This window comes from Corylus avellana, chromosome ca8 (genome assembly GCF_901000735.1).
Source record: "Corylus avellana chromosome ca8, CavTom2PMs-1.0".
Taxonomy (NCBI): Eukaryota; Viridiplantae; Streptophyta; class Magnoliopsida; order Fagales; family Betulaceae; genus Corylus; species Corylus avellana.
This window is the reverse complement of record NC_081548.1, coordinates 11,408,205-11,434,724: the sequence shown is the minus strand read 5'-3', so window position 1 is coordinate 11,434,724 and position 26,520 is coordinate 11,408,205. Positions and strand designations below refer to the sequence as shown.

At 37.9% G+C, this 26,520-nt stretch overlaps 1 protein-coding gene across 2 annotated transcripts; it reads right to left on the bottom strand.

The window, feature by feature from the left end:
* Window positions 1-7,918: 7,918 nt before the first annotated feature.
* On the bottom strand, window positions 7,919-26,302 carry LOC132189364 (TOM1-like protein 9). 2 transcript variants are annotated; one of them, XM_059604078.1, is made up of 10 exons: window positions 26,013-26,302; window positions 24,599-24,677; window positions 18,658-18,756; window positions 18,447-18,560; window positions 18,079-18,239; window positions 17,342-17,423; window positions 16,940-17,025; window positions 10,984-11,175; window positions 9,197-9,684; window positions 7,919-8,753 (listed from the first exon to the last, which is right to left on the bottom strand). In XM_059604078.1, exons 1-10 carry the CDS (start codon window positions 26,111-26,113, stop codon window positions 8,152-8,154), a joined length of 2,004 nt encoding a protein of 667 aa, XP_059460061.1. In that variant the 5' UTR covers window positions 26,114-26,302; the 3' UTR covers window positions 7,919-8,151. The 2 variants fall into 2 exon arrangements, with proteins under 2 accessions (XP_059460061.1, XP_059460062.1); XM_059604079.1 differs by lacking the exons at window positions 24,599-24,677; window positions 26,013-26,302 and adding an exon at window positions 24,528-24,540.
* Between the last annotated feature and the right edge of the window lie 218 nt (window positions 26,303-26,520).

Sequence of the window (26,520 nt, the reverse complement as noted above, 5' to 3'; positions counted from 1 at the left end):
GTGACCAATGGCTGCTAGCATGTGAGCAAAGCCTTGGGCCTTTTGAAAATAGGCAGTGATTGGCTGAGCGCCTATCTTCAAGGTGGTGAGTTGATGTCAGACTTGCAAGAGCCGAGTTTGAGAGTGAGAAGAGAAGAGCTTCTCCAAAGTAAGCCATAATGAATAGTAGGTGAAAATCCCAACCATATGAGGTAATAACTCGTCAGACAAGGTCGAAATAAGAGCACTCATGAGGAGCTTATCTTGGTGATATCAAAGCTGAGAATCAGGATTAGGAACCAGCATCCCAGATGTAGAATTAGTAAACAGTTTTGGTCGCTAGGGATGCATGCCGTCAACGTAACCAAAGAGATCATGGCCTTCAAGAAAGGGAACAACAACAACCTTCCGAAGGGGATAATTTTCCCGTGTGAGTTTGAGGGTAATATGGTGAAGAAGAAGATAACGAAGATGAAGAAGGAGGTCATAGAGAAAAATAATTGACGTTACTCTTACTGAGGCTCTGATACCATATAGGATTTAGTGTAATGCTACCTACATCAACTAATGCAGCAGTGTTTGTATATATAGCCAAGAAAGAGTTACAAGTCAATACTACTTTAAACTCTACAATATAATACAAGTTTAAACACTATAGGATAGTACTAGAGTCCTATCATAAGTCTTCTTCTTGATGCTTATCATTCTCTGTGTTATCTCTAGGAGTTTGAGTCCTATCATAAGTCTTCTTCTTGATGCTTATCATCCTCTGCATTATCTCTAAGAGTTTGAGTTTGAGTAGGTCTAATAAGAGCTATACCTCACCAGCACATCTAGCAAGCTTCAATGTTGATTTGATCCTTGATCGTAGGCGCTTGTGAGCTTGAGCTCAAGGTGATCATCAGCATAACAGTTGGCACCGTCTGTGGGAATAAGTTTCAAGATAAAGCTTATATGTCGACCACCGGGTCAATGAGTATATGAAGAGATGTGATTGGCCTTTCAGCCTAGCCTGACCCTCAAACCTAGCGGAGTGATGCACCTAGCCCTCCAACCTATATGAATCCTTAAAACCAATGGATTTCTGACATCAAGCTTCTTGGATTTCTGACATCAAGCTTCAATTGAAACAAATGACACAAAATATGGACATGATAAATTATATAAGTAGGTGAAGATAGTGCAGTTCAACCAACGGAACTTGGAATCCTTCTACGACAGGGAAAAGAGGACTAGTCCATGTTGAGAAGCCAAAGGTGACAATGTAGAAGTTGAGAGAAGGACTATAGGCGAAGATGTGGGGAACAGAGTACTCGAGTGTGACCCAAAGTGGAAGCAAGTGGAGCAGCCGAGGTGTAACGCCCCCAAATAAGGCCTTGACCAGTTTGGTAGGGTTATTGGCCATTACCCCAATTCAGCTAACTAGTAGCTAACTAGGGAACCACCCCTCTTAGCATAATCTGAGTAAATGCATAGGAAGGTGAAATAAATCTAAAGAATCTAATAATCTTAATAACAGCGTACTTTATCCTCGATCACTGACATGGAGCTACTAATTGAAATACAGATAATCTAATCAAACCTAATACAAATAAAGTGGATCTCTGTCTCATCTTAATAATCCTGAGTGGCAATCTCTCCATTATCCTCTTCCTACAAAGAGGTTTCCTACAATATGTAATAACTGCCTAAGTCTAAAGACTTAGTAAGTAAACCTTACAGTCAGGTATGAAATGAATCAGTTATTAATGAGCTTCTAAACGTGTAGTTTTGATAAGAATTTAAAAGAGGTGTTCTCTTTATTAATACACCATAAAAATATCGTTTTATTTAAAATAAAGAGGTGTAATTCCAATGGCAATCGTCTAAGAGTTTCAATGCAGAAAAATAATGTTTTAATAGGTCATAACTATCATGTATGGTCTACTCGAGATATTATCCCTTCTCAGCAGAGTTGGCACTGTCCCAAGGGACCTGTAATACAATGCCGGTGCCCCGGCCATTGTACGCTACCGTTCATATACTAGCAGCCCGACCGAGTTTGACTTAGGGTGTGGCCCACGCTACTAATAATGTACATCCTATAGTGACCTGCCAATCATGGTTGCACCAATCATGAAATAACCAATGGATCCAAGGCCCATATAATACATCCACGCACATTTGACCATAGAATCAAGTATATATAGTAAGTCCATAGTCATTATACCGCATATACCGATATACCATGTCATACGATGCATCTTATCAACCAATTATTAAGACAATTTTCAAGTTATACAAAAGTAGGGATGCTCATATGATATGCGTGCTCAGTCAGCTGACATATCGCACGTCTTTAAGGAAAGCAATCGTAAGTATTTACTTACCTCATATGCCTGCTTAAGTCATCCACCATTTTGAGTCCCTACTATAATGAAACATGGCTATCGTTATACACAGTGCTAGTGGGTTTATGAAAGACACAACAGGCTCCAGTTGAGTACACTTTGCTAGAAGGTCATAAAACCCTATTTTTATTCATTCTGGACTCTGAGCAAACGTTCTGTTCAAAGGATGAACGTTCGGACATGGGGGCGAACATTCGGCCAGAATTAGAGAACCTTCGGGCATAATCAAAATGCCAAGTTTCTAGGCTTCTATTCTAAGGTCACCATGCTAGAAACTACACCCTAGGCTCCAAACAAGTTCATGCACATAGTGAAACATAATATACAAGAAGACCAATAAATAAGTGTTTTCTAAAATGTTTGAAAACCACTCTTTTCTTATAAGGAAAAAATGGTTCACAAGTTATGACACCTTTAAAAACTTGAAGAAAGCGAAGATAATAGCAAGACAACATGAAAATTTAGTGAAAGTTCAAGAGTTACCTTGAAGATAGCAAAATCTCCCCCAAAACCTCCTTCTTCCTCTCTAGAAACTCTCTTCTCACTTTAGGGTAGGGTTTCTAGTGTAAAGGGAGATTGGGGGACAAAGGGGGTATTTATAGGGGTGAGGAGGTGTGTCTTATCCTATATAGGTGAAGAAAGGGTTAAAAATGCTTTTCAGACTATCACCGAGCATTCGGTACTATAGGCGAATGTTCGGTGTACTATTGCACAGTGGTTCTAGGTGGAATGTTTGGTCAATACCCAGTGGATCATGTTTTGTTTCAATGAATGTTCGATGTGGTCCCTACCGAACTTTCAGCTAGAGAGTTTGATTTGGGTTTTTTAAGGCTAATTTCAAGTGTAGGCTTAGTTTAAGGGTAAGTCACACTCTTGGGGTTTACAAAAATGATTTACTCGGCTTAAGTGTTACGATTGATTTGGGGATAATTCACACTCAGAAACTTGGGGCATTATAGAAGGCAAGTAGCCGTGTAGAGGCACGTATTGATGACTTGTAGACTAAGTTTGACGAGAGGGTGAGAACCTTCCATGGCAATCATTCTTCCCCTGTAAACAGCCTTGTCCAAGGCATAAACTACCTTTTTCTACTCAAATTATGCAACTCCCACTCCCGCCAAAGTTCAAGATGCCTCAAGTCGACATATACGACGGCTACAAGGACTTGATGGACCATTTGGAAACTTACAATGCTCACATGAACCTAGAAGCAACGCTTGATGGGATCAAGTGCAAAGCCTTCCCCACTACTCTAAAGGGGTTTTCATGCCAATGGTTCGGCAACTTGCACCTTAGGACATTACTTCCATTACGAAGCTGTCAAAGTTTGTAAGCCAGTTCATCGGTGGACTGAGGGCAGACAAGTCAATGTGCATACCCTACTCACCCTCAAACAAGACGAGACAGAGACACTGAGGGATTTTTTGTCCCAGTTTAATTATGAAAAATTGTTGGTAGATGTGCTAGACAAAAAGTCAATTTTGTCACCCTCCTAGAGGGAATTTGGCCTAACAGCCTACTAGTGTAAGCAGTAGCGATGGACTCACTCTAAAATTGCAAGAGTTCATAGATATAGTTGAGAAACTCATGAGTGTCGAAGACACCATTTGGGCTACTAAACCCTAAGATTAAGTGGGGGGCACTCGCGAGGATAAGAAGAGGAAGAAACCAAAGTTGGGGAAAGGTAAATCACAACGCACTAGCAAGAGAGCAAAGGAAAGGACTGGACCCCAAGTCGGGCATTTTTTGACTATACATCACTCAAAACCTTGGCGAGGGAAATACTCATGCAGATACGGAATGATCTCGGATTAAGGTAGCCAACGAAGATGAAGAACTTGACCCAAAAGAAGGACTAAAGCAAGTACTACCAGTTCCACAGTGACCATCGTTAACCACCCAGGAAAAAGCGCTAGCCACATCTGCTCTATCACCTCAAAAGGACTAATAAATTTTGAGTTTCTCTAGAATTCATTATAAAGTCCAATTTCACATAGAAACTAGACAATGCGAGACTTATTACTCATAACTATCTTTATAAACCACCCACTCTATGTGGGCTACTCCACATCTTCCTAATATAGGACTGGGGTGTTACAAAAACTCTCCCTCTTAAACTCCAAACGTCTTCGTCAAGGCCACGTCATGTAGTCCTCTAGTACCACATGATCTAGCATTACTATGTGGCTTTGCTACCATTTGTAATGACCTAAGAAAAAGCGCTAGCCACATCTGCGCTATCATTCCCAAAAGAATTAGTCCATTTAGAGCTTCCCTATAATTCATTACAAAGCCCAATTCACCTAGTAACTAGGCAATGTGGGACTTAGTACCAATTACTATCTTCAAAAACCATCCACTCTATCTCTATGTTTGCTACTTCTCATTTTTCCAATAAGGAATAGGAGTGTTACAAACTCCCCCTCTTAAATTTCTAACGTCCTCATCAGGGCCACGTCGATTCCATCATGACGAAAGAGGCAAACTCTTTGTGAGAGTTCGTCATGACGACGTCAGAATCTTGTAATCACGAAGTGATACAGAAGTTCTCGGGAAATCTTCGTCAACATTCCATTATAAAGAGGTTAGGACAAACTCAAGTAAAAAGCGATGAAACCCTAGTAGTTCGCCATGACATTGCTACAGTCGTCCTGATGAAATATCTTCATTATAACATCCTAACGGAATCCCGTATCTACATTTTCATCATCATTTTTGCCTAACAAAGTTCTCTACAAATGAACAGTTCTGCAGAATGTTTTACTCTGTTCATAGGAAAGTATATATAGTGTATCTACATTTTCATCATCATTTTTGCCTAACGAAGTTCTCTACAAATGAACAGTTCTGCAGAATGTTTTACTCTGTTCATAGGAAAGTATATAGTGTTTTGGGCTTGCTTCTCAAGGTTACGCAAAAGTGTAGTATTTTGCCTAGATTGGACTCTAGAGGTTTTCTTGCTTCATTGGTTTTTTGGTTTCATGTTGTGAGTTTATTATTGTTGTATCGTTGAAGAACTTATCGAGGAAATTGGTGAGGAAATGCGCTTAATGAAGATTGTTGAGCTTGGAGGTGTTCTGGACGGGTTGCTGTCTTACAAAGTCTAGGAATTTACTTTGGGTTGTAAGTTTTTCTTGTGTTTGTAATCTAGATCTTCATCATAGTGATTTCTTAGGTTTGCCTGCTCTGGAGTGGTTTTTCCCTTTAATGTATTCAAAGGGTTTTCCACTTCGTAAACAAATCCTAACGTTTATGATTGTGATGTGCATGCTTTTTATTCTATTCATTTAAGTTGATAATATTATTTGTTATTGCTTTTGGGAATATTACACGATCCGTGTATTCTTTCAAACGCTTAGTGTATCTGAAGGGTAAAAAGTGTCCATTCATCTTCTCACAATCGCAGATCTTTGGATTGCCATGTCTTTCACAAAATCACTTTAACTACTCTTACCAAGCAGATGCTCGACTCATCAACTTGATAGTGACAAGCTTCACTTTCAGCCAATCTGGAACCTCCTTATAATCAAAGATCTGCTCTACTTTGTGCAACCAATCAATGAATCCTCTAGCCTGCAAAGTGCTAGAAAATTCTAAAACTTAAGTCTCCGTACCGCTTATCATGACCACACTGCTCCTAACCCAACAAAGGATTGTGATGCAAGTTCTCGAAGCTAGATTCCGAATTGCGATCATCCATCCATCTTGCTATTCATCTCCAAGTTTTGTGCTACCAAATGTTGGGTTAACTTTGCAAGTTGCGTGTACAAGTCTTCTATCGTCACATCTTGCACATTGCTTTCACAGTGGGGGATTTTCCCATTTCGACCCTGTCCACACCGACCACGAGCACCAACCATGAAAACTGATGAAAATTGACCCCAAGTAGATGCTAAGTTGTGATACCAACTAACGTTGAACAAAACTACAATTGTTCTAACAATGTAGGCTTGTAATATGAAATTAAGGATTGAAGTTGAAGGGTAGTTGAAAAAGAGAGAAAACCCTAGCAGCCAGAAGAAAATAGAGGATTACTTAGAAATGTGAAATAGTATTCTCAAATCAAGGGTGTTGAACTAAGCCCACAAAAATCAAGCTTAAATAGCCGAAGAAACCCAAATTTTGACAAAAACCGGAAAACACTAATTATTATTACATAAAATCAAACTGTGAATTAAAATAAAGATTCTGCCAAACATATGGTGAAATCCGGTAATAAAATCCCTACTAAAAAAAGAAAAACTGAAAATAGCGTTTTGAAGGGTAAAACTATGGATTCCGAGTAAAATTCTATATGGAGTATGCTTGGCTCTCCAGAAACTGGCAAATATTGTACGATTTTGACATTGTCAACTATCTGTTTGTTCAGATTTTTATTAGTATTTTTAAGTCTATATTTTCAAAATAATCAAAGCAATTAACCAACTACACGTGAAACTACACAGGTTGCAAGTATCTTTAACCCCAAAATCAATTTTCAAATCCACGATGAACACTGTCCAGGTGATGGTGGTGGTGTGGGGGGGAGAAATAAGAGAGAAGATGAAGAAGAAAAAATATATGAGATTAAGGAAAAGCTGAGGAGACTCTGGATTGAGTAGAGAAACTAGTCTTTCTTTTTTTCTTCCACTTTTGGTAATTATTTCATTTCCCTCCATTTTCCTGAAACCATTTTAGCCTTTAGATATAGGAAGCCTCTTTGTGGCATTTACGAGGATGAAGAAGATTACCACTCTTAAGATCATTAACTAACATTTAGCTGTACCAAAAAAGTAGCTCAATTGGTTGAAAACCATGCCTCATAAAGCGGAGGTGACTAATTCGAATTCTCCATCCCTCTCCTGTACAGATGTCAAAAAAAAAAAAAAAAAGTAAAAGAAACTAACGTTCATCTCCATTACAAATAGGATGTGTTCAATGTGGCAATATCTTAGCCTTTCGATCTTATTTTGTACATGCGGCATCCTCCCATAAGATAGCATATAAACGATGGAGTAAACTTAGATTGCTGCTTGCTGGCACAGAATAAGCAAAATGTTCTTTCTTAATTGTAGGTTCACATTACTTGGACAGAATTTGATCCTACTTTTTCCCCCAATTTCTATGGGCATACTTTTCCATAGAGCGGGAATGTTCCCTGTAAATATTCCATCTACAAGGGAAAAAAGAACAGAAAAAACCAGCCTTACCAAGATTTTTCAACATAATGACTCGATACCTTAAATGATGAACAGCCTTGCTTTTCAGATTAGACATGCTTTTCGCTTCTCCTTGGAACAAGTAGAGCTTACAAACAAAAATCTTAAGCTCATATGCACAACAGTTAGGTATCTCATGTTTATCTTCAGTGATTATAGTCATGTGAACAGAATTCTACAATTGCCTGTTAGTGTTGAGCAAGCCAAACTGCAGTATATTGAAGATGGATTTCACAGCCAATTAGAGGCTCCTGTAAGCCAAATGGCATTAAAAATAAGGAGAGCACTTGAAAGTTCAAACAGATTTCACTCATATTGGCTATAAATTAAAAATATGCCACAATTCAAAAAGAAACAAAAAAATGAAATCTCATTGATTTTATCTTGATCCAAAGGGAGCTATCCTTTTGTTTTGTCCTCTACAACGAATGTACATGATGCCAATGTCAGATACGCAACACAAATGAGGGTCAAACGCAAAAATTATATATATTGAATAATTGTAGATGAAAAAGAAGCAAGTTAGCAAACCAAGAGAAAAAAAGAATGGATGAAAAGAAAAAGCAACAAAACCAGTCATGAGTTCACATGCTACCAGCTCTACCAGGAGTGGGTTTCATCGACTTCACTTTTGCCATATCAACAAGATCCCCAAATAACTTATCCTCTGGCTTAGAAGGCTTGCTAGATGGGATATAAGATGAAGTAGAGGCCTGATAGGAGTTTCTCAAGCCATTGTTGTCATTAACAGATAATCCGTACATTCGCTGGTCTAGGTATTGCGCCCCTTGAGGCTGACCATAGCCATAACCCACATATTGGTTCCCATACATCTGTTGAGGATACATAGATGCCATCTGGGCAGCTTGCATTGGCTGCGAAAGCATTCCCATATATGGCCCACCCTGGATCGGCTGAGAGTGCAAACCCAACTGCTGGTTCTGACCAACCTGGCTATTGATTCCCGACAAATGACTGCTTGTAATTGGCTGGATATACATACCTACCATCTGGCCATTCCCCATCGGTTGAGGTCCCAGAGGATGTGCACCACTCTGTCCGTGTGTGACAACCACCTGAGCGCCTTGCATTGGTTGAGGATATTGAGCACCTGCTACTGGGCTACCGTTGTCCACTGGCTGAGCTTCCCAAGGTGGGGGTGGTAATGACGCACTGCTTTGAGCACCTGTTCAAAAATAAGCATTGTAAGTTCCTGCATGGTATGCTGAGCGCACAATCTCATGCACTCAAAAAGCAGACAACAAGAGCCCATTTTTTTTTTCTTTTTAATGATGAGGTAAAGCAGGGCCACTTTATGTACCCACTTCTATCGAGTAAACCTCGGACCCGTGTAAAGGGTCCCCTCCACACGGATTAGGTAATACTCCAATTTTACCGACGGGCTGACCCCAAAGAATTGTTTGCACCCAAGGACTGCAGATTATTTGGTGAATATAAAATAGAAGACTTCTGTCTTCATTATAAATTAATGAACAATTTTTAAGAAAATAGTGCTGGGGCAAGCCGAGGTTGTTTCTTCTTACAGATAGGAGAACGTTGTTGCAAAGGATCTGCATCAAAAGCATTACAAATTCTAGTATAAAGCATAGATTTTAGTGAGAAGTGCACCATAGACAGATGAAGGTAGCTGCTGCTGCTGGGCAATTTGGCCATTCCAGGCAGAACCAGCACCTTGTACGTACATTGGCTGCTCATACTGAGGCGATCCAACATTTGGGGCACTTCCATTTGGGTAAAATCCACCTCTGGGAGATTGAAAATTCTGTGGCTGTTCTATTTGCGAAGCCAAAATATTGCTTTGTCCAGCCTGATTGGCAGCTTGAGTATTGACAGAATTCGGAGCAGCATTAGCATCTGAAAACATGTCAAAAAGAACAAGGGCATTTTGCTGAGATACAGGACTGGTCGGAAGTTGTCCTCCCACAGGAACCAGAGCCATTGATGTTTCTGCCTTTGGTGAGCTATAGTCATCACCGCTCAGCAGGTCCATTTTGGGATCCACCCTTACTGAAGGCGCTGCAGCATTAGTTGCAGGAGGTGCAGGAAGCAGTAACTGGTTCAGTGGCTGTGGCCCTGCATTGGTACTTGAGGTGGATCTGCAGAAAAAGTCCTGCTCTTTTAGCTCAAATAGCCAGATGGTATCTAATAAATGTTTGAGATTTGATCAGAAGTTTTTTTTAAGAGCCCAATAAAACCCATGGAACCATACGCGGCCGCCCTCCACTTTTTGTTTGTTTATGTAACAGTGCCAGAGAGGAGAAGAAAGGAAATGCCCATAAATCCAAAAATTATTGTCTAAATCTTATTTTCTTTTATTAAAATGACAAAAATTTCATCATATAAAATTTAGAGCTTCGAAAAAAATTTACATTTGAAGTCGCACACACAAAACTCAAAATCCACTTGAATTTGGATCATCTTGAAAGTTGATTCCAAAATTATTATTTTTTTATATAAATAATCGCAAATTCATTAAAAACCATAAAAACGCAACCCAAGTACACAGAAAATATATAAGAGAGAAGCCTAACTAGTAGCAGAGAAGAGATCTAAAAAACATGAAAGTTTGAAATACTAAAATCTGAGGCAGCAGCCCAAAGAACAAGAGTCTTAAGAGCATAAACTCTACCAAGTGCAATGACCAAAAAATTTCAGTCAACCACTTGCAAAAATGTACCTTCCATAAATCCTTGGTTGATGAGCTATGCTAAAAATTCCTTAAGACCTTGGCTCAATTTTTTTTGTTTTTTTGTTTTTTTGTTTTTTTTTTTTTTTGGATAAGTAATAGGACCCTAGCTCAATTTGAAGTAACAAGATCATAAAAGAAAGCCAAATGAGGGAAACAAAATCACTACGGAAGGCTAAAAGGCCAACTGAGACCCATTATCAATTTTAAGATGTACATAATAAGAAATAAAAAATAAAAAATATAAACAAGCAACACGCTCCCATTACAAACAACAATGACAAGAAGATGGTAGGACAAGATTCACATCTATAATAAGGCTGGATTTAGAACTTCAATTTTTAATGAAAGCTGCAATAATTAGACCCTTTTTTTATTTCAAAAAAAAAAAAACAAGAAAAGGGAGTAATTGGCCTCAAGGGGAGGGAGAGGGAATGAGAACTAATGACCTCAGTTTCATGAGGCGTGGTCCCCAACCAATTGAGCTACCCTTGAAAGTTAATTAGACCTAATAGCGTCAGACCAGAAGAAACCAAAAGTAGATATATAATTACTCAATTTCTTATTACAATTTTTCTAATTGCTGCGATAAAAAATGATTTTTTTATTAAGTCAATACCAATAATTACATGACATACCAGTGGATTAAGTCGCCATACTATCATAGATATAGAAGTAAATGTGAAGCAGTTGAAGAAAGCCCTATTACCTCCCATCAGGTTGTTTGCTATTATCTCCAGTAACAACTAGAGGACCATCAACATCAACAAGTGCTCCAGCAGTTTCAGGCTTGGATTTCTCTGCAAGAACAGAAGTTCCGGAAGCAATGGCTTCATGCTTGGCCAGTAAACGCTGCAAGTCATCATTCAGTGCTAATCCTTGACATAGCAGTGACTCATCCCTGAAAGAAATGGATGAATATTACCATTTTGATGACAATGTTTAAAGTCTTTACATGATCTAATAACATTTAAGAGGGGTTGTGCAACTTGTTCACAGTTAACGTCATTCTGAAATACTAATAACTTTTCACAGTTAACGTCATTCTGAAATACTCCAGATGATCCAGCTGGACACAAACACAAACATGCCACATACACTCAACGAATGTGCGTACGTGCATGCTTACGGGTGTGTGTCTGTGTGTGTGAGAGAGAGAGAGAGTGAAACACCCTAGACCCCCTAGGGTAATTTTATTATGTTGTTGCTGTTTTAGTTTTGTAATTTGTTGTGTGGTAGTTATTTGCTTAATTTTCTCCTTTAATTTCATGCGTTTAATAGAGGGGTATGTTAGAGGACTTACAAAGGACAAAGAAGTCGATAATTGTCAAGTCTAAAACCTAACAGAATCTGGCCAGCGGTAATTTTCTCCAAAGAGTAAAGTTTTCTTTTTACAACAAACCCTAATCAGCCTCCAGATTTTAATCTAATTAAAACCCTACTTCCACCCTAAACAGCGCCTGTTTTCGGCCTCCAAATAACCTACGTTATTTTCTTGCAATCCTAAACATTGTTTCAGCCATCAGTTTACAGCCTCAAAATACACCCCACGTGAGTTTCAAAACACTCAGCTCTCTCTCTCTCTTCAAGCTAAGACCTTAAAAGCCTACAAACAATCTCCCTCACAGCTACAACCAAAATAGGTAGAATTCTGCAGGTTTTCTCAAATTTTTTGACTGAAAAACTGAAATTCATATTTCATATAGCCTATCTAAAATTTCTGTATTGTTTGCATGCATAATCAGTGGCAATTTGAACCCCAAAACTGATTCCTGGAAGATGCAACTTGCTGTCCAGCTTCTAATCAAGATTTCAATGATTCTTTCAACCTTTCCAGAATTCCTTTTCAATAAATCTGAGAAAAAAGTCTCTCGTGTTATTCCTAATTCCTATGTCCTAAATCTTGCAAACAAAGTGCAAGAAAGTTCTTGCACAGAGAAATGTACCTGCCCAAAGTACACAGCCGGATTTTGCTTGGGCATGAGTTCTAACAAATCCTATAACTGATATTTAGGTATGTTATTATGAGAACCATAACAAAAACCTACTAAAGTATGGATAACGGCGTTGAAGTTTGATGTTTGAGTTTCCTATGCACACTGCCATAACATAGATATGGTTAAAAAACATGATTACATGATTTCCTGAATGTTTGACATTATCATAACATGTTGTATGACTGGTTGAGTGTGTTGCATTGCACTGTAGAGACCAAACAAAAAGAATAGGTTGCAGCAGAAAATTCTGCAGCACTGAGTCACAAAGAATGGTGGCTGTAGGGTCTCTTCTAAAAAGATGTTTTGCAACAAGTGACCATAGAATAAAATCTCTTTGAGTTGTCTTTCCAATGGTCCAAACCATGCGGTCACTGGAAGCACGCACACACACAAACATATTAATTGAACTTTAAGGCCTTAATGCCTATCTTTTTGGCCCGAACCAGATCCGTCTGAGGGACCTTAAGGTCACTTAAAAGTTAAAAAACTTATGAAGACTAGATATAACTAGTGTTGAGACCTACACTCTAAAGATCAGGAGAATAAGCTCACGTAGCATGATCAATGTGTAGTAAATTGAACATAAGTGCATAGTGTGATCATTCAAGAAAAGAATCAACTTGAAATATGAAATAAGTGTCTTAACAAGCAACATTTGGAAGATCAAACAAAGGGGAAAAAAAAAAATTACAAGTAATGCAAATTCATCTAAAGCGCAGAGAAACGTTACTATAATACACATGAAGTATACAAGAGAACCTCTAAGTGTAGAAAAAGAAAAACAAAATTCCAAAAATAAATAATAAATAAATAAGGCAAACCATTCCATGCTCTCCATGTATTAAACGATTATAACACCATCTTCTTCAGCTCTTACATCACAGCCTCACACTTCTCAAAGCTCTTTGCATTCCGCTCTCTCCAAAGACACCACATAAAGCATAAACGTGCCAACCTCCACATTTTCAAAGCATTACAATTTCCCAATTGTCCCCTCTGACTCACCAACAACTCATTCACCCTTTGAGACATATCCCATGTAACACCAAACAATTGGAAAAGCACACTCCACAATTATGTTCCAACCTCATAATGAAGAAGAAGGTAATCAATAGACTCCCAATATTTCTTACACATAAAACACCACTCAACCATAACAACATTCCTCTTTGTAAAGTCTTCAAAATTAAATTTTTCCTAAAGCCGCCATCCACACAAAGAAGCCACTCTCGAGGGAGCCTTAACTTTCCAAATACTCTTTCAAGGAAAATGGGAACTTACCGGAGTAGATAACATCTTATCGTAAGACTTAACTTCATGATTTTCTTTTAGAAGGAATCCAACAAATTTTATTCTCACCTCCTTGCCTTGCTCTTTGAGAATACATCAACTCAAAGAAAATAAAAACCACTTTCACCTCCCAATCATGCACAGGTCTTGTAAAAAAAAATGTTCCAATGAATGTTTCCATTCCAGAACTGCATCTGATCCGCCACCCACACATCCTTCCCACCAGCAATGGTGAATAATTCCGAAAATTATAACTTCAAAGGCTCCTCCCCACACCAAACTTCACACCAAAACCAAACCTTAGGTATTTAGAAAAATATTCCCACCCCCTCCTTATACAATTTCACACTCCCACCCCATAGAGCCCCCCAACCTCCTTTGAACACCAACCTCCCCTAAAATTATCATATTTAATGTCAACCACCGATCTCCACAGAGCCTCCCTCTTTGTAGCATACCTCTACAACCACTTATTACCCATCTCGATTAAACTGAATCAAAATTTCACCCCCAAACCCCCTGAAATTATTGAAGTACATATTTGACAAGTTTATCTTCAACCCTGACACCGCTTCAAAACATAAGAAAAGGCATCTCTAGTTTCAAAGTTGTTCACAACTAGGCTCACAAAATATCAACGTATCATCTGTAAACAAAAATTTGACACAATCATCTTCTCATGATTCCTTGATCCCACCAAAAATCTAGATAAAAGCCCACTATCCACCACAGAAAACATCATCCTACTTAATGCCTCCATAATAACCACAAACAATAATGAAGACAATAGATCCCCTTGTCGTAATCCATGCAAACTACTAAAGAAGCAAAAAAGGAGACCCATTAGTAAGAATGGAAAACAGCACCATAGATATACAGTGATCTATCCAACCTCTCCATCTCTCCCCAAAGCCACATCTTTTCAACAATATAACAAAAACTCCAAGTTGACATGCTCATCGGCCTTCTCGAAATCCAATTTACATAATATTCCCACCTCCCTAGATCGACTCCAACTATCCAACCGCTCATTCGCCACCCATACAGAATCTACAATTTGTCTACCTCTAATAAACACATTCTAAGAACTTGAGATAATCTTCCCCCAATACCGTTTTCAACCTATTTGCCAATACTTTAGAAATAATTTTGTACCCACTAAGCTAATAATAGGACAAAAATCCTTAATTGTGTACCCACTTCACTCTCCTCAAATTCTCTTTCCATATAATTTCTCGCCCCTCTTCAATGGAAAAGAAATGAGAGGTCATCCATCTTTGGTCTCCACCTATATTGTTCAGAATACAACTATTTATAGAAGTTCACAATATGTTCCCTTATTACTACTAAATTAACTGTCATATTCCCATTAACCACTAGACTCCACCAAATTATTCTTTCTATGCGAATTTGCCAAACGATGGACAAATTTAGTATTAGTCTCCCTCACTCAACCAAAAGGCCCTTGACTTTTGTCTTCAACTCACTTCTTCAAGAAAGATAATGTTCCCCAGCTCTCTAATCTTCTTTCTTCATTTTTTTTTTTTTTTTTTTTTTTTTTTTTAACCCCAAGGGGTTGGCCTAGTGGTTGAGGCTTGTGGTCTTAGGGAGTATTACCCCTTAGACCCCAAGTTCGAGACTTGCTAGGTGCAAACTCCCTCTTAGGACCACACCCCCTGATGTAAAAGCCAGTGATTTACCTTGATCCGTGTAGAAAAACTTCTAAGGGTGTGGTGCATGGGTCCTAGATTTACTCTGTAGGGATAAGTCTGAAGGGCCCTACCTTGTCGAGGTTTCCCATCATAAAAATAAAAAATAAAAATAAAAAATGCTTTCAATTTTTGTGCCAACACATAACTAGGAAAACCCTGATAATTATAGGACTCCCACCAAGTTCTGACCTGCTCTACAAAATCCTCTAATTGCTTCCACAAATTCCCAAACTTAAAATACCTGCTAACCCACTCACCACACCACATTCCAACATCAGCGGAAAGTGATCAGACAATAATCTAGGAAGGCATCTTTGAGAAATATCCGAAAAACATAACTCCTACTACAAAGATAGCAAGAATCTATCAATTCTAGACCATGCCTCAACATCTCAATTATTAGACCACTTGAAACTTCCCCCTTACCAATGAAATATACATGATTCCCTTATCAAAAAAGAATTTTGAAAACTCCATTTCTTGTGTCTGCATTGAGTCACCTAAACTTTCACAAGGATACCAAACTACATTAACCCACCTCCCCCCATATGAAATCATGAAATCATGGGCGATAATACCAAAGCTAATGAGCGGGGGCAACCATCTTGTATGGCCTGCCCAAAATGGTTCACTCGAGTGCACAATCATTTATCAAGTGATGTCCATACCCCAGATGCGACTCCACTAGTGGCCACGAGAGCAGAGCCAGGATCCTCGTGATTGCTAACCCTTGCACACATGGTGAAATTGTGTGTTGGCCACTCAAGAGATTAAACAAAAAAGAAGTTATATGATATATGTGAAAGTTGACTTGTTTTTTTTTTTTTTCATCTTTTTGAAATGAAAGTTTTATGATATATGTATGTCGTATCTGCTTATTGAGGATTTGACTTGCCCTTTGATTTTATTTTTAAAACAACCCAGATAATGTTGTGGATGGTTCTATAGGCCAAGGAAACTAGAGTCGGAAGCCTTCACCTAGAAGAGGACTCGAATAAGCGAGCGTAGCACACTATTGTTTTGTTCCAGCATGATTTATATATTAAGACTAGGTAAAGAATTAAGTTTTAATGGGATGAGTTGCAATACCAACAATGAATTAAGTTTTCAATTGTTATGAGATGTTTGGTTTACTTTGATTTTCACTTTATGGAATTGTTCCTTGTATTTCTCAATTATCCCTCCACGCACTCTTAATCCCCCCTAACTGCCTCCCTCGCCACCGCCATCCCCCCATACTTTGTCCCAACCTCCCACAATGAATCCCACCTCCATAAAAGGAACCCAACTACCTCATACCCTAGTGCCAATCCCCTCTCCAATTGTCGCCTCTGTCATCCCCCCACCTCAAAATAAAACTCCCCCCATCACAATTCCTCCACCATCTAATGTTTTGGCTTAATTTTACATCAATATTTGACGTTGTCTAGCAATTTTTTGAGTCGCTTTCCACTTTTTTTTTTTTTTTTTTTTTTGCAGTGGAAAAATATTTTTCATACCAAAACATTTTCAATGTTATTTTTATTTTCAACGTCTCAACTTAAAAAAATCTGCAATTTTCCCTATAAACTATTTTACATTGAAACAAACACAACCTAAATGGTAGCTTTCACAACCATTACAAATATGATGAAAGCGAGTAACAGGTGACGAAGCAAGGACTTACGAAGTTGAGTTAACAAGGTGCACCACTCTTTGCTTGTATGTACGGCACTGTTCCACCAAGTCAACAACAACCTCCTGTCTAAGCCCCTGCAAATCAGATCAATGATTATCCAGCATGGAATACAAATTTGTGAGGACTGTGACATGCAATAAAATAATGACAAGGATTCATACATCTAGGAAAAATTTTGAATATTGAAATCGTATGCAATTTATATACACCAAAAATTTGTGTAGCATCATAAATTAAATAGATTATGACCCAAACTTCCTAATAGCTCAGTTTTTGATGAAAATAGTTTATTTGACAAAATTATTCATCTATATTACCGATGCATTATTCACATGATAATGGTATTATTACGAGTATAAATTCTAAATTTTCTTTGCATTTCAAATATACCTCTCTGTTCCCTGGCTCTAATGCACTTAGCATTTCTGCAAGGACATCCATGATTCCTCGTGCATTCTGTATTTCTGACAAACTTGCAAAAGAAAATTCAAAAAAAAAAAAAAAATCATTAGTCGATAGAACTGGCTAGAAAAGGACGTATAAAAATGTTATGCAACCATCAGCACTAGTAGTGTCTGCTCAGTCTAATATTGACTACTCAAATCCCTTGATCCAAAGGAACATCCCTCTGGCTCTCTTCCATATACATTTAAACCATCCACATCATGCAACTTCAAGTCATTATTAATCTGGTACTAAATCCCTCCCTAAATGATTAGTGGCAGGAATTTTACTAGTAAATATACCAAGTACAAGAAGAAGGAACCAGGAGCCATAGTTTTTCATCAATTGCTCCTCAATCAATATATTGAATTTAAGAACAGGATAGGATAAAACACTTGCCCCAAAAATCAACTAAAAGAACATGCTGGCAACAATACACTTGATATAAGCATTAGAAAAGCATATAGTTTGACATGTCTCATCCAACGATGGCAATGAAAATCTGGTACATTTATATGAGATTGAATAACTGCCCCACAATCAGATGTACTTCCATCATTCAATCATGGGCTACTAAAAAAGAAGTACCAAGTTAAATAGTCAGACAAACGTGTACGTTGATTAACAAAATGATTGCTAGGTAAGTTTCCATATATATTACAGAAAAGGAGTTATAGATGTACCTCAGGGTTGGAAACTCAGACTCAGCAGATGACTCAGCTGTCTCTTGCTGATTATCAAGATTGCGTATATTAGGAGGATAAGATGTCAAGGGTTGCGTTTGTGGAGGTGTGAACACAGGCGCAGACATCTCAGATCTCTGAGGGAACACTGCTCCAGCACGCTGAAACAAATATGGGCTTTGACTCAGAGAATGTCAAAGAAGATGGCCTAATAATTATCATAAGCGCCATGATAATGTAACAGTAATGAAAAGGCAAAGTCATACTAATTTAATGGTGCATAAAAGGGGCTCCTTATCTCACAATTCAGCAACTAAGTATCATCAAACAGAAAAGGTACTTCAACAGAAAATCCTAAGTGAACTAACCAACAATTCTTGGTATGCAGCATAATACTGTGGATATCTTGCTCTTGGTCCTCCAAAAGCTTCTTGCCAAGTATCTATCAGGATCAATATCTTCTCTTTGACATAAACGTCAGGCTACAAATATGTATTAGAAATACTATGAATAAACCATATCAAACGAGATTAAATACAAAGCTGGGTTGCAATCATAATATTCTAGGAACAATCTTGCCTTCTTCTTTACTATCTTCACCATCTCATGAAGAATATCCTTCTCTGCCACATGCATATGTACAATGTCCCCACAATTCTTTATGATCGTCTCCAATAGCTAGAATAAAACAACCAGTCCAAAATAAAACCAATTTAGTCCTTGTAAGACAAAGTTGTTAAAATGACAAGATATAACAACTACATCACTGAAGCCTACAACCGAAGAGATAGCAAGTAGATTTTCATGCAGACCCAAAAGACCAGATCAACTCAGGCATTATAAATAAATTTAAATCAACTTACCTCTGAAGGTGACAATCATTGAACATAACAATTTTTCTGTTCTTTTTTTCAATCTTCCTCCCCCCTTTGAGGGCTAAGTTTTTTTTTTATAAGTAATAACCAATCTTATTAAAAGCGAAAGGCGCCCCAAAGTACACAGGGAGTATACAGCATGCATCACCTAACTAAAAAAGGAAAAGCGAACAAGGAAATCATCAAAGCTAATCAACAACGGGGATACAAACGCTATAGTCTAAAGATACAACGTATGTAAACACGAGGATAAAATGTCCTCCGAGGACCTCTCCAAGTCCTCAAAGCACCTATTATTCTTCTCCCTCCATAAACACCAGAAAAGGCAAGTAGGCACCATCTTACAAACTACGGCACTCCCCCTCCTTCCAGAAGACTACCAACAGGCGAACAACTTGGAGACCCGTCTAGGCATCACCCAAGACATCCCGAAGCGACAAAAAATGGCACTCTACAAAGCAGAAGCTACCTCACAATGAAGAAGAAGATGGTCCACCGTCTCGCTACTTCTCTTGCACATGCAACATCTATTTGTCACAATATCGTGCCTCTTCCTTAGATTGTCTAAGGTCAGAATTTTGCCCAGAGCCGTCGACCAAGCAAAGAAAATCGCCCTCAGAGGAGCCTGCGTCCGCCACACACTCTTTCAAGGGAATCTCCTTCCTTCGGTACAAGCTAAGGAGTAAAAGAGGGACTTGACCTTGAAAGAGCTAAGTATAATAGGAAAAACAAAAAATGGTTTCATCCACTTGGGGATAAAGCCCAGACCTTCCACTACCCTCTAATCAATTCTGTTTCACTACCTTGTCCTAAATCTACATCTATATTAACTTTTGACATATAAAAGGCATGATGCTTCGAACTTCAAATACTGACAAAAACTTGGAAACTGCTAAACAAACTGTTCCAATCCAGCTACCTTCTCATATATCCTAAACACAAACTTTTTCCTTTTAAAAAAAAAATAAAAGGATTTACAGGAGAAAACCTGGAAAATAGATGTCTTCAAAACTGCATAGATCAAACAAAAATTGAGTTCTCTTCTCATCCTGAGAGTTGCTTACAAATCCCAGCTGAACATAGTCTACCAATCCCCACAGAACTGAAGACACTTGAATCTCTTATTGTTGTTTGAAATCATCAAAATGTTTCAACCATCTCCCATTCAAAAAAACTAAAGTATAAGCCACTTTTCTCTAAAGAAGCATTTCTCAATTTTATTTTTTTTTATTTTTTTTTTAAAAAAAAAAAAAACACCATAAAAGAGGGCAGACCACACAGACTATCTCAGCTTGATATTTATCCAGCACCATACCAACTGGATAGATTTCCCCAAAAAACAATCCATTTTTATTTCTTGATATGCAACAAATACCTCATACCATGCTAGGATCAATTAAAGCACTAAATATGATGCTATACTCGCCAAAGAAATAAGTGACATGATCTTGAGAGGTGATAGACATGCAACTTATGATTCAGAAAAGGATTTCACCATAACTGGGTTCAACAGATTAAGTGACAAATCACTCAATTTGTGAAAATCCTATCCCATCACATTCACCTGTACATGAAAATGTTTTCTTCTTTACTAATATACAAGAAGAGGTTCAATGGCTGATGTAGGCATTCTTCATCCCACAACCTAAGAGAGTGCTCCCAGATATACAAGTCTCAGGCAGACAACATAGAGGAATGCTAGGCTTACAAAAAGTTTTACAAAAAAAGCTTTTACAAAGTGATGTGGCACAACCTGATTGGAATGAAATAAAATCAAATTTTGAAAAACCCAATCATATTATGCTACATCACTTTGTAAAAGTTTGTTTTTGTAAAATTTGTTCATAAGCCTAACATTTTTCTACAACATAAAAGAGTAGGCTCAAAAATAGAATATACCCCTTCTCAATTTTCATATAGAACTGATGCAAATATTCATCTCCCAATAAAAATAACCAAAAAATGTCGAGAGAAACATTATAATTTGGACACACACACAAACACATTAACAACAGTGTTAGAATGGTAGTTTAATCTTATCTGAATGTTTTAGTAGTCTATCTTGTTTAGAAATTGTGCTAAAATGCATCATGTTGATAGACATTTTGTTAATCTTGAAGTGTAATCTCCTCTATAAATAATAAATGAAAGAGTGGATATCTAATAAGAGATTTTTTTTTTTTTTTTTTTTTTGATAAGTAATATTTTATATCAAAAGCGCAGAGGGGCGCAACCCTAGTACACAAGAAGTATACAAGGAAAACGTCTAACTAGAAGAAGAGAAAAGAACAAGAAAATCAAATGATCAATAGACTCCCCATCATTTTTGCACAAACAACATCTATTGATCACGATAAAATTCATTTTTCTGAGATTATCAATAGTAAGGATCTTCCCTAACACCGCTGTCCAAGTAAGAAAAGCCACTCTCGAAGGTGCCTTGGTACGCCAAATACTCTTCCAAGGAAAAGAACCCGCCTCTTTGCTTACCAAGACATTATAGAAAGATCTAACATCGAACTTCCCTTTTCTAGACAGGATCCACCAAATTTTGTCCTCCCCTCCCATTCTCATTCTCTGGGAATATAACAGAGTATAGAACGAGGCTAACACTTCCAATTCCCAATCGTGGACCGACCGAAAGAAACTAACATTCCATTGACGGGTTCCACCCCGTAAGCTCCAAATTGTCGGCGATGGATGCATCTTTTGCATTAGCTATATTGTAAAGGCCTGGGAAAGATTCCTTCAGAGTCGTATCTCCACACCAAACATCATCCCAAAATCTTATATGAGACCCACCTCCTGGATCAAATTAGCCCACCATTTATTTTCTCACCATGGTATCATAGCATTCTTACAAAAAAAAAAAAAAAACTCTTTTGCCCTCATTCAACCTCTCCTTCGTTCCTCTTTATTTCTAATCACATACATGCTCACTGTTTGCCCTTACTCTCATCCACCCACGCTTCCTTTCTTCCTTCTCACCTCTCTGTGTTTGGCAAAGTGAGCGACCGCAGAAGCAAAGATTTCTTCTTTCAATGCCCTCTCCCTCTGCTTCCACACAAGAGTATTTGATGGTCTCGGTTGAGCGACTTAATCTTTATCAAGATAATATCTATTGTATGGTGGTTTATGGTGATTTAGACACTAGCTCTGTAACACAACTGCAGTGGTTGTTGGTTGTGGTTGTCTGTTGTGGCAGTTGGTCATGTTTGTAGTGTTTTCCAGTGAGTTGCTGCCGTGGCTGGTAATGGTGTCTCTGTTTCTAGTGATTCCGGTGGTGTCTACCTTTCTAGTGGTCCGCAGTTTTGTCTATGTATATTTTGTGTCACAGTCCTATCTTAAGTAAACATTTTGTGTCTACTGATGTTACATTTTTTGAAACTCAACCCTATTTTTCTACTGAGTCTAAGAGTCCATCAGTTGATCCCAATAATATCCCATTACCTGTTCCTGTCTCTATTACTACATCTATTCCTTCACCTCCTTTTCAAGTGTACACAGTACAATGTCAAAAGGACATTTACTCCTCGACACCACCAGCTTCTTCTCCATCTGTGGATCCCGCTCCTATATCCTCTGATACATTGCCTATTGCTTTGTGTAAAGGTACTCGCTCTTGTATTACACATTGTCCTATATCCTCAAGTGGAGTTTGGAAAGGTGTGTAAATTAAAAAAAAAAATGCTATTTATGGCTTGAAACAAGCACCTTGACCCTAGTTTGGGAAATTTAGGCAGGCAGTACTTGAGTTTGGGATGACAAGATGTCAAACAGATCATTTCATCTTCTATATGCATTCAGATGATAAATGGATATTACTGGTAATACATGTTCATGATATTCTTTTGACTAGTAATGATGTTAAGGGAATTGAAGAATTGAAGCACTTCCAAGTAGTAAGTTTCATGTTACAGATTGGGTAAGCTTAGTAAGTTTCATGTTATCAAAAAAAAGATTGGGTAAGCTTAGATATATTTTGGGGGATAGAAGTGGATCAGTTAGTTGGTGGTATTAGTTTATCTAAACGAAAGTATACTTTAGACCTTTCGAAAGATTCAGAATTTTTGGGGTACAAACCAGTTGATACTCCAAGGGATCCAAATCAAAATCTGATGATTGTTCAAGGGGAGCCACTTGAGCATCCAAACATGTATAGAAGATTGGTATGAAAGTTGAACTATCTTACCATTACTCTTATATATATATATATAAGTAATACAAATTCATTAAAAGCATAAGGGGTCGCAACCCTAGTACACAGAAAATATGCAAAAGAACCCCTAAAATATGGAAAAAGATGAACAAAATTCCAAAAACTCAAAAAAATTAGAAACAAACAAACTGTTCCATGCTACTCTCAATGTATAAAGAGAGTGGAACATCATCTTTTTCAACTCTAACATCACAGTAACTTCTTACCATTACTAGACCGGATATTTCTTTTGCAGTGAGTGTGGTTAGTCAATTTCTTGAAAAAGCCAAGAATGCCACATTGAGTTGTAGTTCAACATATTCTCAGATATCTAAAAAGATCTCCAAGATGTGTTATATAGAGCTAATGGGCACATGCGCATTGAGGGTTATATTGATGCAGATTGGGTTGGCTCATCCTCAGATAGATGACCTACAACAGGTTATTGCATCTTTCTAGGAGGTAATTTAGTGACTTGAAAAAGCAAGAACCTGTTGTAGATCATCTATCTGAGGATGAGAAAAGGCAAGAAGCAAACAGTGGTTGCCAGGTCTAGTGCAAAGTTGAATACCGTGCAATGATGTCTCACACTACTTTAAGAAACTTTATTCAAGAAATCGGCTTTAAAGTAGTAACACATATGATGTTGTTTTGTGATAATCAGGATCGATACAGCCACTAATCCAGTTTTTCATGAACATACAAAAACAAATTGAAGTGGACTATAATTTTGCTCGCGACAAGTTAGTCAATAAAGAGATTATTACTCCTTATGTGATGTCTGAATATCAATAGCAGGTTTATTCGCCAAAGCCCTTGGTCATCGACGAGTTGCATATGTTTTCTTCAAGTTGGGCTTATATGATATATATATTCTCCAACTTGAGGAGTGCTAGGATAGTAGTTTAATCTTATCTGACTGTTTTAGTAGTCTATCGTGTTTAGAAGTTGTGATAAAATGTATCTTGCTGATAGACATTGTGTTAATCTTGAAGTGTAATCTCCTCTATAAATAATAAAAGAAAGTGTGGGTATCTGATAAGAAATTAGCCACCATTTATTTTCTCAACAAACAAACACAATCAACAATGATACTAGAAAAGTAATTAACTTATTGGATACCAATCGAAAGAAGGTTGACCAACCCTATAATCAATAGCTGGTAAGCATTAATAAGTAGTTTGACAGAGGAAAAACACAAGAAGTACTAACATCAAAAATTAAAAAATAGTAAAGACAATTTGTGAAAAAGATGTCACAAAAGCCAACCACATATACTTAATTTTTTATAAACATTTGTGTTTGTGTGTGTGTGTGTGTGTGTGTGTGTGTGTGTGTGTGTGTGAGTGTGTCTCTATCAAGTTCTGTGGACTTACTGTTAGGGTGAGAAGTTGATCCAAAGAGTGTGTGTGTGTGTGTGTGTCTCTATCAAGTTCTGTGGACTTACTGTTAGGGTGAGAAGTTGAACTTTTGGATTCTTACTGCCAATGCGCTTCTTTATACCTCTAACAACATCCTTTGCTTGCCTAACAATATATCATCAACAAATTAGGGAAATTGAATGAGAAATGAAAATAATATCAACATAAAAAAATTAAAAATTAAAAAAACCCAGTTTTCCTCTAAAAAATATTAGAAGTGTGAGAATTAACAGTGAATGTAATCACCATGCATGTGGCTCCCCTAGTGGCGCCATGATATGTAGGACATGACCTCCTCCTTATAGGGAACCACGATGCAACATGCAATGCATTAACATGCAATCGAAGAAGTACAAACATGGGTCCGAGGTTTACTTTGCAATGGTAGGTCCGAAGGGCCCTGCCTTGTTGAGGTTCCCCATCATCAAAAAAAAAGAAGTACAAACATGACTTATTCTATTCATATTTGGCACCTTATCGTTCATTGTTTCCAACCATCAGTGCATTACAAAAGCACAATAAAGTTGTACAACAGCATTCTTAAGTTCTCACAAACAAGTTTATATTCAACTGGTATGCCCCCTCCCTAATAGAAAAATACTTTCAGAACCATTACGATAATTGGAATCCTGATCTTTGAAATGAACCCACCTGCTATATGATCACAAATCAACCAAACCATTCAAGTAAATAGAATTTACCATTCTAATAAGTTTTTAACTTGTTTTTATTTCATTATTGGTAACTTGTACACGCATCCATCCAGTGCGTCTTGTATCCACAACCCTCCCTCCACTCCTTTCTTAAGGGGGGAGGAGCTGCCATTTGAAGCTATAGAGCTCATTGACCAAGTCCCAAAATTTGGCACGGCAGAACAAACTAAAACTTTATCAACCAAACGCCAATTACAATCAACTACAACCCGACCGACCAAATGTGCCATCCCCAAATTATTTATTAACAAAAGTTTAACTCAAAAAACTGATGCAAAAGTTCATAAAACCGTCGTATGGGTTTTCACTAATCGTGAAGCTCGCATTCTATATCCAAATAATGTCCAAATAAACTTGATTATCTATCCAAGCCAGTATTGCTCCCTAAGATAATCAGAAAACGTATAAAATTCAAAAAAAAAAAATCCTAAGTAACTATATGAGAGACAATAAAGCAACGAGATTTTCTCGTTTAAGGTTTAGCACAAGATTTTAACGTGGTTTTTCTGTTCTATTCGCTCGTCAATCAAACCCGAGTTAACTACCTTCGATCAAATTAAAAACACCAATTCTCAATTCATCAACTAAATTCAAATACAAAATTTCAAAAACGAGATAGAGAGAGGAAAAAATAAAAAAAAAACAATTCCATCCTCCAAACACAACAGCAAATAGAGCTGGCATCAGCGAAAACGAGAGAGAGATTGGAAACCAGTGCAACACGTACCCAGGGTCCTGATTGAGCATGTCGCAGATCTCGATGTTCATAGCCCAATCCGGACCGATCAGCATGTCGCTCGTGGCTCGTTCCACCATAGAATTCACCATCTCCGCTCCCCTTCAAAAAGAATCCGATCCGAATACCAAACCGCTTCCGGCTACTGACACTCACTTTCCCGGTGAGATCGTAGAGAACTCCGGCGATACAACTGGATATTACGGCTACACACTCTCTCCCTCTGGCTTTACGAGATCGCTAAGTTCTCTACTTTTCTGTTGAGAAGCGATTTTCGTATTCCTTTCTTTTTTGATTTTCTATTTTTCAGTCAGAGTGAAATAGAAAAGAAGAGCCAACCATAAAGCGCCACGTTATGAGTTGGAAGCCAGGCGTGCCGTACTGACGTGTACTACTCCTGATACCGTTGCCTTGGCCGACCAGTTTCATCAAATGGTACTGTCCATGCAACCCGGCGTTACGTGGCCCACTCAAAAGGCTTTTGCCGCTGCCGGTTAAT

Coding starts and splice junctions, on each gene's coding strand:
- LOC132189364 (XM_059604078.1), bottom strand. CDS start 26,113: ATGGTGAATTCTATGGTGGAACGAGCCACGAGCGACATGCTGATCGGT. Junction 18,561..18,657: donor TGAAGATAGTAAAGAAGAAG/GCAAGATTGTTC, acceptor ACATATTTGTAG/CCTGACGTTTATGTCAAAGA. Junction 9,685..10,983: donor AGCAAACAACCTGATGGGAG/GTAATAGGGCTT, acceptor CTTTTTCTGCAG/ATCCACCTCAAGTACCAATG.